Raw genomic sequence first — 17,003 nt, 5'->3', positions numbered from 1 at the left:
AGGACGCAGGCTGCACCCAGACATATGTGGGTGGGTAAAATGACCAACCTACCCCCTGAATGGTAGTCCATGTGTCTGGGTGTAGGTTGCACAGTAGCACAGAGAACATCAGCCCTAATAATAAAAAGAAGGGGTAAAAAGAAAGTTGTCTGGTCGTGTGACCCCTTCCCCTATACTCATGATATTCTCATGAAATTACCATCTTATCCCCTGCAAATAAAAAATCCTATCCATATTGATGTCTATACGATGCACTCTCATTGGCCCCAGTGCTACTGCAGGCCATGCAACCAGACAATGTTCTCTTTAACTTTATACCTAATTTACACAAATTTCTCTCTTTTAGGCATGTGCACACTTCACACTCACACGTATATCTTAGGTGCATATCATGTGGATGATTCTGAATTAGACTAGCTCAATATGTAATAATATATGGGAGAGAGAAAGCTGCATTGTTGCATACTTGCATGCCCCTAAGCCCAGACACACGATTGGCAAAATGACCACTCTACCCTCCATGTTGGATATGCTTGGGTGCACATTCCTGTTGCGCAGGGAACACACAACTAAGCATCATTCTCCTTCTTGATATCTTATGTTAAAAAGGGGTTTCATACACTTAAGTTTTATCCATCGAAAAAGTCTCTTTGAACATAAGGCATAGGGCATGTTTGCTCACATTCAGTTTTTTATTATATTTTCTTTTTTCCAAAAAAATTGAATAAAAAATCCATGTGTGTAGGCATTTCCTACAACTCATACTCAGATAACCATTTCCCTTACAAAAGATCATTGCTTGATTGTGTGGCCCTTGCATCACCAGCATTGAGACCAATGAGGGCGTACATAGAAGCATCAACATGGATGGAATTTTTAATTTTGCAATAATAAAATAGTAATTTCGTGCACTCCTATGTTCAAGGTACTAAAACTCAGGTCTCGGTATCAACTCAGCTTTTGAAAAAATCAAGACGAGTCAAGATCTCGCCGAGTTGGTGCATTTTTTGTTTTTCCAACTTGAAGCCTCAACTTTGGGTCAACCCGAGATCCGAGATCTCACCGAGATATGTCGAGTTTTGTCGAGTTAGGTAAGGTATTTAAGTGGTAGGTGGGTTAAAATAATGGATCGAAACCGAAATCCGAAATCTCCCTGAGATATTGCACTTTTGAGACTTGCAGACAGTCTCATCTTGACTTTTCCAAAAACTGAGAAACTAGACGAAATCTCTCAAGTTCTCGAACTATGCTTATGTCTTGACGTCAGATTCATGCGATGAGATAGTGTTACCTTGAAAGCATTTTATCAATCCATGGGTTGATCAATTTGACCGGATCAACCTCCCAATAAAAATAAAAATAAAATAGTTAACAAACCAATGGATGATTTTAGGCAAGTCAAGCCGTCAGGGGAATTCTTTATTAGTAGTTTATTTTCCCACATGCCAATTTCTATCAACCATGTTGATGATATCTTGGTCAGGAAGGCCGTGTCATTAGAGTGCATTATAACATGGCCGCAGTCCACTCTATGGGTAATTAAACTTGTGATTGTGATTCCATTAGCCCTTCGCGCTCTAATCAATAGATTGTTTTTATCATTATAAAATCTTGTTATCTCTCTTATGTACGTATGTGTAGGTGACCGCACATCTCAGAGTCAATCACATGCATGGTTGTAGTGCACGGTATTAGAACGATTATCAGTAACATGGAAAATCGATACGATACCAATACAGTATCAATTTGGATCGGCTATATCGAACAAAATTATCCCTTGATTTCTTTAAAATATGAGTTTTTGGATCATTTTACCCCTTGTTCGTATCGTGCTACTGATACGGTATCAGCATAGTATTAGTATTGGTGACTAGCAAAATCGATACGTATCGCTTGATATGGGCGATACGATACCGATACTTAAAACCATGATCACATGTTTATTTTATTTTCATAAATACCCCTCCTCCCTTTATAAATGGTAAAAATAGGACAGGTAACCGCCTCTCACATGTACGTGCAGAGGAACTGAACTCCATATTTTGTAGATGATTCCAAAATCGACTAACTCAATACAAGTTCCTCTGCATGTCTATGTAGTCGGTGCAGGTGCATGTACATGTGAGAACTAATCATGTGTCCCATTTTTACCATTTACAAGGGGAGAAGGGGTATTAATTGAAACAAAAAAAACAATTGGTTGCCTCTTACATGTATGTTCACCTGCACGTACGTGCAAATGATCCATTTTCGCTCAATACGTAGTAGTCCTTATGTGGAAGGCATAGGAAAAAATCTCTCGTCCGGCGTTGGGTAGGATTTTTTCCCAAAGAATTAACCCGCCAAAATGGACCAGATTCCAAAGGACCAGAACCATCAGGAAGTGGGCTGTGGGCCTAATCTAATGAATGCCCAAAGTACGCAACCACTAAGGTTCGTAGAACAGAAGGTCGGCGTCGTTTATCTTATCCGCACGCAACACGTTGACACGTCTGACTTGACCTTCCAACGTGGGATCCATCAAACATCAACGTGTCAAAGTTATTTTTACTTCTTTTCGAAAAAGGAAAATAGAAAGTTGCCTTACATCATTGTCCATACGATCTTTCCACGTGTCGATGATGAATTTTCATTTTCCACATCCAATTCTACACTTGAATTTACCAAAACACCCTATTCCGCTTCCACCCGTTGGACCTTATTAACTTGTTTCCATAATTATTTCGATTAAATCAAAACGACGAAGACGAGTCGCAGCGACCGAAACTTGAGCTCTTCAAGATTTTAAAGATCAAGCGAAGGAAAATTGAAACTGTTTGCTCTGATTGGATTTTGAGCACGAGCAGTTTAGCGGTTTCTCTCCCGATTTCGACGCCATTGTCGTTCCCTAAAGCCCTAAAAACCTATAACCTTCTCTTCTTGACTTGAGAGAGAGGCTTTCGGTTGAAGCCATTAAGCTGCTATTAAGTTCCAGAGGTTTCTTCACTGTCATCGTCTCTGGTAGTTAGAGATTTCAGATGTTTATACAGGACAGTTATGCCAGCGGATATAGCGATCATCATCCCTCCTTCTGTTCATCTTCTCACAGAGATGTGATTTATAGGTACAGTCTCTCTCTCTTGATTGGATCAGTTATTGTTGTTTCATCTACTGTTTGAACTTCAAATTACAGTTCTTTTTATATTTTTAGGGATTCCCTGTTATGTTTGATTTGAATCCATATGATTGACAATCAAAAACTTGATGGTGGGATTTGATATTTTGCTTTTGTGAAGAACACGATAGTTTTTTAGTATGGGAATTCTGACCTGTCGCAGTTCGTAGTCTGGAATGGTGTCATATTTTGTCTTTCTGGGTTTTTAAGTTATTGAATTGATTCACTTGGGTCGTTGTAGAATTATAGTTTTTTGGTGGAAACTACAGAATTGGGTCCTTAGTTTGTTTTTCTGTTGCCTATTCAGGCTGTCGGGTTTTAGCGGATTTGAGTAATTATGTTCCTGAGTTGCTGCCGGCTATTTTCGTTTCCCCCAATGTTCAGACTTCAAATTCGAGTTTTCAATGTTCCTATGGATTCGTTTTTCTATTTAATTTGAACCCAGATGGTTGATGATCAAAAAATTGATGGCGAAACTTGGTCTTGTTTTTTGAGTTTGGAGGTTCATAATATTGAATGCGGCGATCATTTGGCTTGCTGGATTGTTTAGTGCTTGGATTGATACGCTTGGGTCGATCGGTTGCTTGTTGCTGTTGGTGTTGCCTATTCAGGAAGTGGGAGTATAGCAGATATGAGCTATTATGTTCATAAGTTACGAAACTTCAAATTACAGTTTTCAACATTTCTGCGGGTTCCCTTTATCTGTTTAATTTGAACCCAGTTGGTTGGTATTCAAAAATTTGATGACAATACTTGTGGTTTGCTTGATGGAATCTACATAACCGTATTCCTCAAACTCTTCTGTTTGCCTGTTCAGGCTGTGGGGTTTTAGTGGATTTGGGTAATTGTGTTCCTGAGTTTCCAACGAGATTACCTGGTGTTAATCTGGTACTTAAATTAATTGATCTTAGATATATGAGTTCGTTTTAATTTAATTCAGATGGAACTCATTCACTGAGCCACCATGTTTGCTATTTGTTTGATTTGCTCGATGTGTGGAATGGACAGAATTATATGCTTTAGGTAAGATTGGATAAGACATGTAATTTAGTTCTATCTCCTGTGATCAAAAGATTCAATTGGAAATCATTTACACTTGTTTGCTTTACATGTGGAAACAAGGAATTTCTTAATTTGACCTCTAATCATCGTACTTTTCAATTGTTCTGTTTGTTAGATCTGCTTGATTTGTGGAATCCAGTGAATTATAGTTCTATTTGACCACTAATTATAATACTAATCTATTTCTTGAGTTGGTTTCACGCGGTTCTAATTCAACATATTGTTTTTAAAGTGATAATCAGTGAAGATTCTTAGTTTGATTTACCATCTTTATGGGTCAGTAAGATTTGCAGGGCAATAATGAAACCTGATTCAATGCTTTGATCTCTTAAAACACCCTTAAAAAGAAGTGTTGGTACTTAAGAATTTGCACCCTGAAGGGATATAGTGGCTGTTTGAAAATGTTTGCTGTAAGCGTTCTGTTTTTTCTGGCATTGGATTGCTCTATAGCCAGCGGCACAAGTGATGTCTTGAAGGTGTCTGGAGAAAATCCCCAAACTTGTGCAATAGAAGCTGATATCCTCATCCCCAAAATGTGCGATAGAAGATAATTTCTTCTTTCCCTCATCACTTCTATCCAATCCTAATAATATATCGATTTTCTTTTCCTCGTCTCTCTCGGTTGATAAAACCGGCAAGGTAGAAAATCTGATTCAGTCCCTTGATCTCCCTAAATGTATGATGTATCCGTCTCAACATTGAGTGCTCCCCACATATTTGAGCCATAAAGAGATACAGTGGTTGTTTTGGAACTTTCCTCAGCGGCATTCTGCCGTCCCCAGTGTGGTGGACTCTGTCGCTGGTGGAACTATCAACTCTGGAGAACTTCCATGGACATTTCCAAACTCTTTGGTAGAACCACAGCTCACATCATCTTTCCTCCTCGTTTTCAAAACAGATTTACTCTATTGATTCTCTCTTCCTACAACTAATTTGTTGCCGGTGTTCTCATAATCTGAGTACTTCCTTTATCAATAATTTTGATGACATGATTGAGGTATTTTTATCAGATGACTGCTATCATTGCTTTTAATTTTCATTGACAAACAATCTCCTCTTTATGATGCAGCTGTGGTTCCTGTGGATATGCACTGAACTTATGTTCCTCCAACCGGAACACCTCAACCATTGGACTTAAATACGGGAAATCCATAAAGAGGGGGATCATATCATTCTTCTCAATCGATGAGAGCAGATTCACTCAGATTGATGAAATCTTCTGCATACCTTACTTCATCTCCAAATACTCTTGGGGTTTGGTCCGCCGAAGAACATTGCTTCTCTGCCGTAAATGTGGGAACCATATTGGCCATGCTTACGAGGAACGTACCTCGTCTAATCTCTCATCTGATGGATCAGATTTCACCTCAGGAAAGGGAAACTCTGTTTATAAAAAATATGATGTCAAAATACGTGCTTTACAACCCTTGTCCATTGAAGAATCTGGTGTTCCGCTGGTTATCTAATGTACATTGGCAAGATTCCTGTGTGTTTGCCATGGCCTGCTTAAAGAACCATCAAACAACCAAGAAGGCTTGAGAAGGATCGTAGAAAGATTATCTTTACAATGAAATGGCTTCTCAAAGTCATCATCATACATCACATACAGAAGTGCCATTGTAGGAAATGAGTTCCTTAACCAACATTTATCAACCTCTCCTCTGCTCATAGATTGTAGATGGGAACTATGACATGATACATTGGTGTAGTGTTGCCAGTTGGATTGCTTGTACTGTGAAGGGAGCGGCCATAAAGAAGAATTCCACGATTGCTGCGAGGGTTTGTGATTAGTTGATCTTCTTTTGACAATCACGAATTGGGTTTTATTATGTACAGGTATTTTGATCTATATGTAATGCTGTTCTTACCAAAAATTGGGCAAACTTATTACTTCTTTATCAATAAAAAATAAAAAAATGTTCAAAAACTATAAAGAAAGAAAAGAGCCTACATCATCTATTACATATAATTTAATTTTGTTCATCCTTGCCTTTGAAGCTGATTATAAGCTGAGGATATAATCCTATATTCGTGCTTAACAATAAACACAATTGATAATTCATTCATAACATTCTTAATGTCAAAGAGAAAAGGTACAAAGTTTCTAAGGCCAGCATCCCATGTTCAGCTATAATGATCCATCAAACTTTGACAATCAGTCTAAACGCTTGTTGCATTCCTTCGAGCAGTCCTCTTGCCTCGGCCTCTAATGGGTTCTTATTTATACTTAAAAGTTTATAAAAGTACCAACAAATTTTCTTATTATCAAAAGCAACCATAGATGTCCATCCTCCTTCAAAACCATTTATAGAGAAACTCTTGTCACAAATAACTAATTCAGATAAGAGCAACACATAGTAATCGTGTAGTGCCATATCAACTGATTGGGTCGGAGATGGATCGAGAATAGGTGAGAATTGAAACAAATCTAAATCCGTTATCCACCTATCATTGTCATTAAACATTGATCTCTAGCCATCAATAGGAAATAACAAGTAACAGAAAAAATTGAAATTATATAAGACATTTTTTTTTTGAAAAAAGGGAGGAAGACAACAGGCTTTCAAAGAAAAGGGATAAAGAATGAGCTTGAAGGTAATCTGATTTGAACCCCAAAATTCTTGTGCCGAGATCGTTTTCGATAAATTGCAAGACAAAAAAATAGGTGTCAATCAGGCTGTCTTCGCTAGAACAAAAAGTACATCTACTATCAATAGTTAGAAAATGACTCAAAGAGGCTTTTTGTAGTGATTTCCATTGTTAAGTATCTTCTATATAAAGAATTTAAACTTAAGATAGACCTTATATTTCCAAAGAAAAGATCTTATAACTTTATTATTTCTTTATGAACTTGGAAGAACTTTTAAGTATTGCGTTCAACATGTGTGGAGATCAAACTTGTTGCCATTCTAAATTGTCAAAATCCCATTAGTTTTTTATTGTGAACAGACGCAACAAGGGAATTCTCAAATCTTCAGTGCAACATCATAATGGAATAAAGAATTTGATTAGAGGAAAATTCAAACTCCTTCTAATTAGTAAATCAAAAAAACTTGTAAATATGATGAGTATGATTCGACATATCTATACCAATATATATATTTGGCCATCGAGGGACCCAAGGGCCTTTTTTTTGTATCTTTTTTTTGGGTAGATGACCCAAGGGCCTTTTCAAATATCAATTTATGTCTCAGAGCCAACTTTTCAACAAATCAATTTATTGTAATGTTAGGATTGTATGAGAAATATTGTTTTGAGACCAAGGACCCATTTTTGTTTATGATCCCCACACCCAACGGATGGTGGGAGATTGATCCTGGCGGTTAAACGTCATTGAAGAGGATCTGGATTCTCACACAATACCTCACTCTGTGGCTCTTAAGAAAGAGAATAATAAAAGAAAGATACTCTTTCTCTCTTAGCCTCACATGAAATGACCTTGATGCTTTCTATGTACGAAATCACTTAACTGCACTTCATTGGTATGCTCTTCTATGCCGCTTGCTCAGACAACCCTCTCCCTATAAGAAAATGAGAAGAAAATAAAAAGAGCACCCCTCAAAACCTAGGTTCCAAGAGACACCCTCTCGCCTCTCCCCTCCTTGGTCGATTGCTAATGGAGGCAATCTTTTTCTCTCCCCCTAGTTTTTTTTGGTAAAATTCTCTCCCCCTAGTTGGTGTGGGTTATTATCTACCCACCATAGTTTTAAAATTTATTTTTTGATAAATATCTACCCACTATTGTATTTTTTTTAGTAATATGTACCCACTATAGTAGGGTGTTCATAAATTAAAAGAAAGGGACAAAAAGGGCGTGACCCACTTGGTAAGGTGTTACTAAACCTCTTAAAAGTTAGCTAAATTAATTGTAATTATCCAAGCAATCATGCTACTAAAGATCTAATTGAAATCCCAAAGGATATTTTTAAAAATGCTAAACCTACAGAGATTATTGTGAGCCCAAAGGGGAATAGAACAATTGTGATATGGGTTGGTTGCCCATACATGGGTTTGCCATATGACACCCAATTGAGTAATGCCCATTTAAATGAGACTGGATCATATCCTTGTACAAGTACCATCCAAGGTCTTCGGGGGCTACTCACATGAAATCCATTCTTCCTATGGGTCCTACAGTAGATTCCATGTAACTAACCCGATGGGTGACTCACTACTAAACAAAAATGCCTTACTAAGCAAGGATTGAGATATTGGTATCAGATATTGGGGATCAGCTGTTATTGATCCAGAATGGTCAATTTTACCCTTACTTTTTATTAAAAAACAAATTTTTTTTAATGATTTTACCTTTATCCATACTGATATCCTGGCCTCGACTGATACCGATACGATCCTTTCTGGCCGATACCTCAATCCAATGTTCCTAAGTGGCCAATCAGGAAACGATTTCTTACAACATGTGGGCCATGTCTGAATTCTCTTGTTTACATGGACCCACCCATATCTCTCTGATAAAAGGCAAACTTGGTTCGAACGACCATAGGAGAAAGGAAAGGAAAGGAAAGGAAACCGAACGACCATAGGAGAAAGGAAGTGGACTTTCGCTTCCCGCCCAAAAGAATACGTACAGCTTAAAGTAGATTATCAAGCAAGGGAAGCGAAGCAGAAGATCTACAAATGCATCTGAATAGACTTCCACTTCCCCTTATTCCATTATTAATTTCAGATCTTAAAACCAGTTTCTTGTTCAGATTCTATCGCCTTTTCCCAACAAGTTTTGTCTCCAGATCATCTAAATGAAGCGAGAAGAAATCAACGAATCATTATTCCCTCTCTCAACTCCCTCAAACCACAAACGATGCCTACGCAACAACCCGTCACAACTCCAACGCCGGTGCCACCACCAACACCACCTGCGCCACCGCAGCAGAGGCGGAAAGGTGCTGGAATCAGGGCTTGGCTCGTTGTCTCAGCCTCTGGAAACTCACATCTGGAAGAGGTTGGAAAGCATTTGATCATGCGAAGAACTGGGCTTCCAGCTCGTGATCTAAGGGTTCTTGATCCTGGGCTCTCGTATCCATCGACAATTCTTGGTCGAGATAGAGCGATTGTTGTGAATCTCGAGCATATTAAAGCGATCATCACTGCAACTGAGATTTGGGTTCTCAATTCCAAGGATCCTTCGGTTTTTCCTTTTGTTCGTGATCTTGAATGCCGCGTCTCAAATCTGAATGAGACGACGCGAAATTTAACGATGGTGGAATCGCCGCGAGTTCTTGATTCTCGACATTCTTCTGCTGAAGCAGAGATGCTTCAAACGAATGGTAGTGGGAGTCTCGTGGGTACAGCGGATATACAAGTCAAGGGTACGGCTAAGGCGTTGCCTTTCGAGTTTCGGGTTCTTGAAGTTTGCTTCGAGTCTGTTTGCAGGAGCCTTGAAGCTGAGGTGTGCACTTCAGATTCCACTAAGTTCCATCTGATTATGTTGATCAGTTACTTAATTTGGTTCTATAGTTAGCAAGTAGTTTATTTTAATTTTAAACGTCTATAAATAAAGAATTTAAAAGATATTTTACTATCGAGCCATGTATATGATTCGTAACTGTGATGAAATTGAGTGAATTATTATTTATTTATAAATTAGTGTGCAGTTGCTCTTCTTATTCCTTTTTAATATTATAGAACTGAATTTTGTATTGCCTTTACGTTTATGGAAGTTATAGATTATATGCAGCGATTCAGGAAGAAGTTGGGTAGGTTTTATCTAGGTCTGAATTTGAGGGGCATTGGTGCATATACATGTAGGTGAGGCTGTCTGTTGGTTCTGAATTTAAAAGTTGACAACCAGATACAACCTGCCCAAAGTCTTCTCAAATCATTTCCAATTACTTATTATGGTATATTGTGTAGCTCTTTGTAGAAATTTTAACATCTCTCTCTGATAGTGTGGGATCCCCCGTGTGTGTGTGTGTGTGTGTGTCAATAACCCATTATCATGGATATACATAGGCAATCAAGTCTGTGTCACACTGCCATGTCTATGTCAATTTCCACATATTATGGACTGAGGTGCAAGTTCATTCACACTGATTGGTTACCCATATCTCTAGAAGGTAGACATATTACATTGAATGCTCTCCAATTCTCTATCCACTTGGATTTGGTTCAATACTTAAGTTAAGGTGTTGACTAGTTCATGGCTAAACCGAGTATTCATTTTCATTATACACTGACTTAAGTACCTATTAAGCAGTTTTGTCTAGTCATCAACTGGAGTCAACGAGTCATCTAAAGTGTTGATTTTACCATGCAAGTCAGCCAACTAGGTGGAGTATTTTGTGTAGTCATAGGTTTGGGGTCGAAATGACCAACCCCCCCCCCCTCCTATTTGACGCATCATCACCCACCCCTGCGTAATGCCCCCGTGCATGAAAACTCTCCCCTTATTAGTATTACAAAGTTGACTCATTTCCCTTTCCTGAAGTTTTGTTTTACCATAAAATAAGAGAGGGGGGGGGATTGAGAAAAAAACAAAAGGAAAAAACCCATGAACTAAAAAACTATGTGATAGCACCTCGTTTCTAGGTTGAACTGTTTGTTTTGATTGAATCTGGGGATCATCAATTGATATAGCAGATTAGTTAGGTAACCTGGGTGCTATTCGTCCTAGGTTCTCTTATGGGGATTTTATCCTTTCTAGGATGCAATCCTTTTCTAAAAAAAGGGTGTGTTGTATATTCTTTGTATGTACAAACGTAATATTCTTTTATATGACCTGTGTAACTTAGACAGGGATGTGATGTGTTAGGCATGGATAAGAAATCTGTGGCCGTAATAAATGAGAAATGACTATCATACATAAGTGTGATGCCCCATCACTGGATACTTGTGGATACTTGAAAAGTCTAGGTTAAACCCTAAATTTTAACAAATCTTAGACTTTCTAATATCCAATCAATTTATAATTCCTATCCTAATTTACAATAAGATTTCCAGATGAAAGTAGTATCTATTTTAGGTTTCAGGATTCGACCATGGTCGAAACCGAAACCTGGAATTTTTCTGGGCCAAAATTGAAACCTAGGTTTCGAGGACTAGAAAATGTACTTCGTGGCAGCTGTCTGTACACTTCCTCCTCTTGAATCTTCATCAAATCAATAGCTGCCCACAAGTGTGGTAAGGTGGGCTTCTTCTGTGAGTCCACCATTCTCAACACTTTGACGACCGACTTTAAGATCATGACGACCCTCTTCAGGTCATCCCAAAACTTGTCACTAGAATGGTCGCTAAGATGCCCGACTTTCACGAGAAGCAGACTTCTGCCACTCAAACCAATTCTTCTGAAGCAAATATGGACCTAAGTAGAGACTTCGTCGTCTCAAAGCTCTTCAGAGTGGTGTAGTTTGTGGCGAAGCGTGTCAGCCCTGGCCTCACCAAGACCCAACCACACTTGCTGCTCAACATCTGTAGGGCATATCCAATGATTGTAGACAAATGTGGTCACTTGCCTTGCCCTCTCTACAACCTCTTTCACAAGCTTATAACTCCCCATGTCCTTCAACATGAGATTGATCCAGTGAGCTGCACATGGAGTCCAGAAAAGTCGATACCTAGGATTGTTCCTCAGTTTTTGCCCAGCCTTCTTGAAGTTGCTCCCATTGTCATTGACTACCTATACCACATTCTCCACCCCCACATCCTTTACCACCTCTTGCAGCAGCTTGATATGCATCTTTCTTCTCCTTGGATGCATTAATGACTTCAAGAATGTGGTCCTTCCATTACAGTATACAATGAAGTTGATGAGGGATTGTCTAGTATGTCCAGTCCAACCATCACACATCACAGTCACACCATATGATTCCCATGTCGCCTTCGACTCCTTTTTTTTTGGTAGAGCAAATAGGTATTGTATAACTCATATGATGTGGGCCCCTTCACTACTGGGCCAACCCTACCTACCTCATCCAGCATGCTCTGATAATATGGCCTTGTAATGGTATGAGCTGAAATGTTGTGGTATAAGAACCACTTGGAGATGGGCAGATAGCAACCCCTATACTCCCCTTCACATCAGTCCACATTTGTTTCAGCTTCTTCTGTTTCTTGTCCTTTCTTGGAAAGATGGAGGATCTCAATGGCTGGGTCATGAACTGGGGTTGGGGGTGGGCCCCTCACACTTTGGCTCCTCCAATGGAATCTCTGGCTCTCTAAGTCTCAGCCTCCTCCTCCTTCTCCTCTCTTGTGGCTGTGGATCTGGCTCTGCTGGAGCCTATCTAGATAAACCAGCTCCCCTGGGCATCTGCATCAATCTGTCCTGCTTCATCACAAAGGTAGCTTTGCTCGCTTCCTTTGCTCTCCTCAATTGTGCAGCCTCTGCCACTGTGACTACGTCATCCAAACCTGTCTAGTCATTGTCATAATCTTGCCCCTCTAAATCAGGGATCCTCCTTAGACATGCTTCCTCAAACTCTGCCCTGTCTTCCCTCTTGTCTATCCTTTTCTGTATCCCGCCCGTCATCAGTGTTGCCATGGCCTTCTTCATCTCACTAGGAACATTAGTGCAGCCCATGACATTTCTATCACCACCAGCAAGATGCAACTTCAGTCTAGTGGCCCACCTCCCATTATTTTTATGCCACAGTCATCTTGTTGGCCGAAAGGAGTATCCCATGCTTCCATGCAATGTCCCCGCTTTCCCGATCAACCATTATGCATTTGTTGTTGGTACACTGTTGCAACAAGAACGCAAAGATTATTAACATGCATACATCAAATAAGGCTCCCAAAACTGCAACCGAGCTTATTCTAAAATTTCCTCTAAGTCTTATATTATTTTATCTAATTAAAATTATTTTTAATTTTTAAAAAATAATTGGTAATTACTTAATCAACAAAAAATAATTAAAGAACATCACATTATTAATCAATTTCGGCTGAAAACATATTTTCAATACTTTTATTGTTTTTTTTTTTAATTTTTCAAGCAAAAACAGAATATTATTCTTATTTTTTTTTTTTCATTTTTTTTTTTTCATCAATTAATTTTGAAAAACATAAAAATTTAAAAAATAAAAAAGGAAAAAAAAATCTAACTCCGTCAAGCCATAGATCAGCCAATGATGTCTAACATATATTAATTTGAAGTCCATCCAGCACATATTATAGAAAACCCCATTTTTTTCAAAAATTTGTTGGGGGAAAATCGTATTTTTAAATCAGAAATTTCAATAAATAATTTAACAACCTAAAAAATAATCCATCCCCGTGAAGTCGTAGATTGGGCCATTCTATCCAACGTATAAAAAATTGAAATGAAACCACTATATCTATGTACTAATTCTTCGAAAATTTGGGGAAAAAAACCATTACCTTCAAGCTCCAATTACGCAAATCCAAGCTGTAGAAGGGTTGAATGAGTTAGAAGAACATAAAAATTTGGGAAGAAATCAAGTGCAGTTTTTGGCAAAATCCAAAGGAAGAGTGTCGAAACTTGCAAAACTATGAGCTCTTGGTTGAAACCTGTCGAAATATGACATGTTTCGATCAAACCTGTAATTTATATTCATGGTTCAAAACAGGGTCGATAGTTGGACCAAACCAGTATTGACCTTGGTTTCATCTCGGTTTGCCTCGAAACAAGATGTCTCGATCAAAACTCGAAAATTGAAGTTTTAACCCAAACTTAAAACTATGATGATATCTAGCCAATACTTGGGCTCGGCTCCTAAAAATTCAAATGTAAGCTTTTTCTTATTTTGAACCTCTAAAATAAAGAAATAAAACAAGATGCAACCAAGGAAAATCTTTCCGAATCAACTCTCTCTCTCTGTCTCGCTGAGGAAAAGGAATACTATATTGTTGGAGGAAGCAGCAGGTCCTGGTGGCAAGCTACGCTGTTTCCACATGATGATGGGGATTTGCTAGGCCCATTTGAACTTCTGGTGAGTTATCAGCCTGCTTCAACATGGGTATTTTGAAAGAAGTTAACATGCTGAGACTCTGAAGAATAAGTGGCTATAATAATAAAAGATACTAGAATTGTAAGAGATTTTGATATGTTTCTTCTGTAATTTGTGCTTAGAGCAGAGTGTGACCTGATAAATGAATTTCCATTTTGTAAGTAAACAGAAGCCTAGTAATCTTTGCCACATCTTTGGCTTGGGAATGAGAATAACCAACAATCCCTTCTTCCATTTTCTGGAAGAAAGAGAGTTTAATATAAGTAAGAGGCAGAAGTGAATGGCAGATCTCTAAAATTGAAAGATAGTTGCTATGATTTATATCATGACTGAATTGTTTACCCTTCACCTCTGGTCTGATCTGATCTTGTACAGATATGAGTTTCATGTTTGATTATAAATTCTACTTAATCAATGAAGCTATCTAAAGGGTTATGTCTCAGCTATTTGGGTGCTAAATTCTTGTATACTCTGTCAAATTATTAGAAGGTTCTTCATTATTTTGTATTTTTATGTATATTTTATTTTTGTCTTTATATATTTGATGAAAATTGCCTTTCACATTAAACTGCTTATTACTCTATTTATTATGACAGACCTCCACATTGGAGCAAGAGGCATATCCAGCTTTAGATGAATTGACCTCTAAAACCAGCACACACAATCTCCAACGTGCTAGACATATAAAGAGTCGTCTAGTTGCATTATTTGGGCGTGTTCAGAAGGTGCGAATGAATATCCTCTTATGATCAATACTCAATATATCATGCAGCTTAGATTAATTTGGTCATGAATGATTAGCAATATGCACTCTGCGTTTCAGTATATAGTTTTATAGTTTCTTTCTGCACTTAAAATTATGTTTAGGGAAAGCGAACGTTACCTGGGCACTTGCGGTGCGCTGCCCCTGAGCCCAGACACAGGGGCGTGTGAAATGACCGCCGTGCCCCCGGGAATTTCTGCCTTTCCATGGGGGTGCGACGGTCATTTCATGCGCCCCTGTGTCTGGGTGCAGGGGCAGCGCGCCGCATGTTCGCAGTTAGTGTTCTTTTTCCCTTATGTTTAATATTATTTACCTTGTTAGAAGATGATACCAGAAAATATAAAGCCTTATGTTCTGCAGAGTTTTATAACAGGAATGGTAGCTAGTACCACAGATAGGGTGGCAATTTATTGGCTGGGACAGGTTCAGGGTATCATAAGAGATGAGTGTTTGGTACTGAAGAAGGGATTGCTCAAAACTCGTGAAAACATGCTCTCCCACTTCCAAAGGAGAGATTAATATATAGCCATATAGGATTAGCGATTAGGAGAGAGGCCTGTGACATCTTAATTAGAAAAGAGTTTTTCAGAGCTTCTAGTAGGAACATGTTTCCAGAAAGCTGTCATGAACCAGTGGGCTAATTTTTCTCTGAACAGATCTGTTTGTGCTTCCCTTTCATTCCATGTGAGCTGAACACTGTCATCAGTCTTAGGATTGCATTGCCAGCACAGCATTGCACCGACTGGGTGTCCTGCAAAGTCGTCTGATGTAGATCAAAGGTCCATGTGTAGCCACAGGCAGAAGGCCCCAAAACCAGCCCAGTACCATTGTGGGATTCAACTACTGTGGGAGACAGCCTGGTCTGCATATGTGGCGGGTTATTTTGGTTTGATGGAGCATCATAAGGCAGCTCAGTCCAGATTGTGTGGAGATTATAATTTCCAATTTCCGGGTTTGGATAGCGTGTCGGCCAGCAGTTTAATAGAGTATATAGTTTGGAATCAGAGTTGAGAGAATGATTTGACTTGTCACTAATGACAGAGGTCCTCTTTATTTATAATGGGATTACAACCCAAGAGGGTAAAAAGGGGAAAAAGGAAAATAATATAAAACCCTAATGTAAAGTGATAAATTGCTAATCCCACGGATCTCAATACTCCTCCTCAAGTTGGTGCAAATATATCATACATGCCGAACTTGGAGACCAGTGAGTGAAACACTTTACAATTTAACCCCTTTGTGAACACATCAACAGCTTATTAACAGAACTGACAAAAGGAATACAGATAAGGCCTTGTTCTAACTTTTCTTTGATGAAGTGCCGATCGAACTCAATGTGCTTTGTCCTGTCATGCTGAACAGGGTTATGGGTAATGCTGATAGTAGCTTTATTGTCACAATAGAGATGCATGGGAGCTTCAGAGATAACACCCAGATCACTCAACAACCCTTTAAGCCACATCAGTTTGCAAATGTTCACAATGCCCTGAGCCATAGCATGATATTCTGCTTCTGCACTGGATTGTGATACAATGGGCTGTTTCTTATTGCTCCATGTGACCAGGTTATGATGCAAACCCGAGAGGGTAAGCAAGCCAAGATCGAATCTGGAAGAGAATAGGTAGGTATGAAATTGGATAGCTAGATTGTAGAGCTGGAGTCCCACCAGTCTACCAGCCGTAGGAGTCCCACCTTGGTTGCTGAGTCTCACAGCTCTTGTTTCTCACAAGGGTTCTCAAAAGAGGAAATTTGTTTTCGAAATTCTGGGTTGCCTTTGAGAGCAGCCAAGGCATGCATTATATAGAGGTAAAAACCTTGAATACAACAAAATAAAAAGAAACCCTTAGAATTCCAAACCCCCTTTTGGAATTCCCCATACATAGATAATAAATCCTAAACAAAGATACCTCAGAGAACTAAACCCAAAACATTGAACCCCACCCTAATACATAGGAAACATAAACCAAGAAAATTAACTAACTCTTGGAATTCTAAACGACAAATACCAAAAACTAGGAGATACTCTAGTGACTATTAGACCTCTACCTAAAAACATGAAAAGACTCTTAAATAAACCTAGGAAATATGAAAATGAGCTACT

At 38.7% G+C, this 17,003-nt stretch overlaps 2 protein-coding genes across 4 annotated transcripts in view; both read left to right on the top strand.

The window, feature by feature from the left end:
- The first annotated feature begins 2,940 nt into the window (after positions 1–2,940).
- On the top strand, positions 2,941–5,919 carry LOC122669989 (uncharacterized protein At4g08330, chloroplastic-like). The gene is made up of 2 exons (XM_043866915.1): positions 2,941–3,103; positions 5,286–5,919. Exons 1-2 carry the CDS (start codon positions 3,018–3,020, stop codon positions 5,680–5,682), a joined length of 483 nt encoding a protein of 160 aa, XP_043722850.1. The 5' UTR covers positions 2,941–3,017; the 3' UTR covers positions 5,683–5,919.
- A 2,924-nt stretch (positions 5,920–8,843) lies between these two features.
- LOC122669986 (magnesium transporter MRS2-F-like) overlaps positions 8,844–17,003 on the top strand; it is a 41,785-nt gene continuing 33,625 nt past the window's right edge. Inside the window, exons 1-2 of one of the 3 annotated variants that reach the window (XM_043866911.1) lie at positions 8,844–9,575; positions 14,736–14,864. In XM_043866911.1, coding sequence (XP_043722846.1) covers positions 9,036–9,575; positions 14,736–14,864 — 669 coding nt within the window. In that variant the 5' untranslated portion in view covers positions 8,844–9,035. Of the gene's footprint in view, positions 9,624–14,735; positions 14,865–17,003 lie in introns of all 3 variants that reach the window. The other 2 variants (XM_043866910.1, XM_043866912.1) reach the window with 2 other exon arrangements.

This window comes from Telopea speciosissima, chromosome 7 (genome assembly GCF_018873765.1).
Source record: "Telopea speciosissima isolate NSW1024214 ecotype Mountain lineage chromosome 7, Tspe_v1, whole genome shotgun sequence".
Classification (NCBI taxonomy): Eukaryota; Viridiplantae; Streptophyta; class Magnoliopsida; order Proteales; family Proteaceae; genus Telopea; species Telopea speciosissima.
Note: the sequence above shows the minus strand (reverse complement) of the source record. Positions and strands in the feature narration are given on the sequence as shown.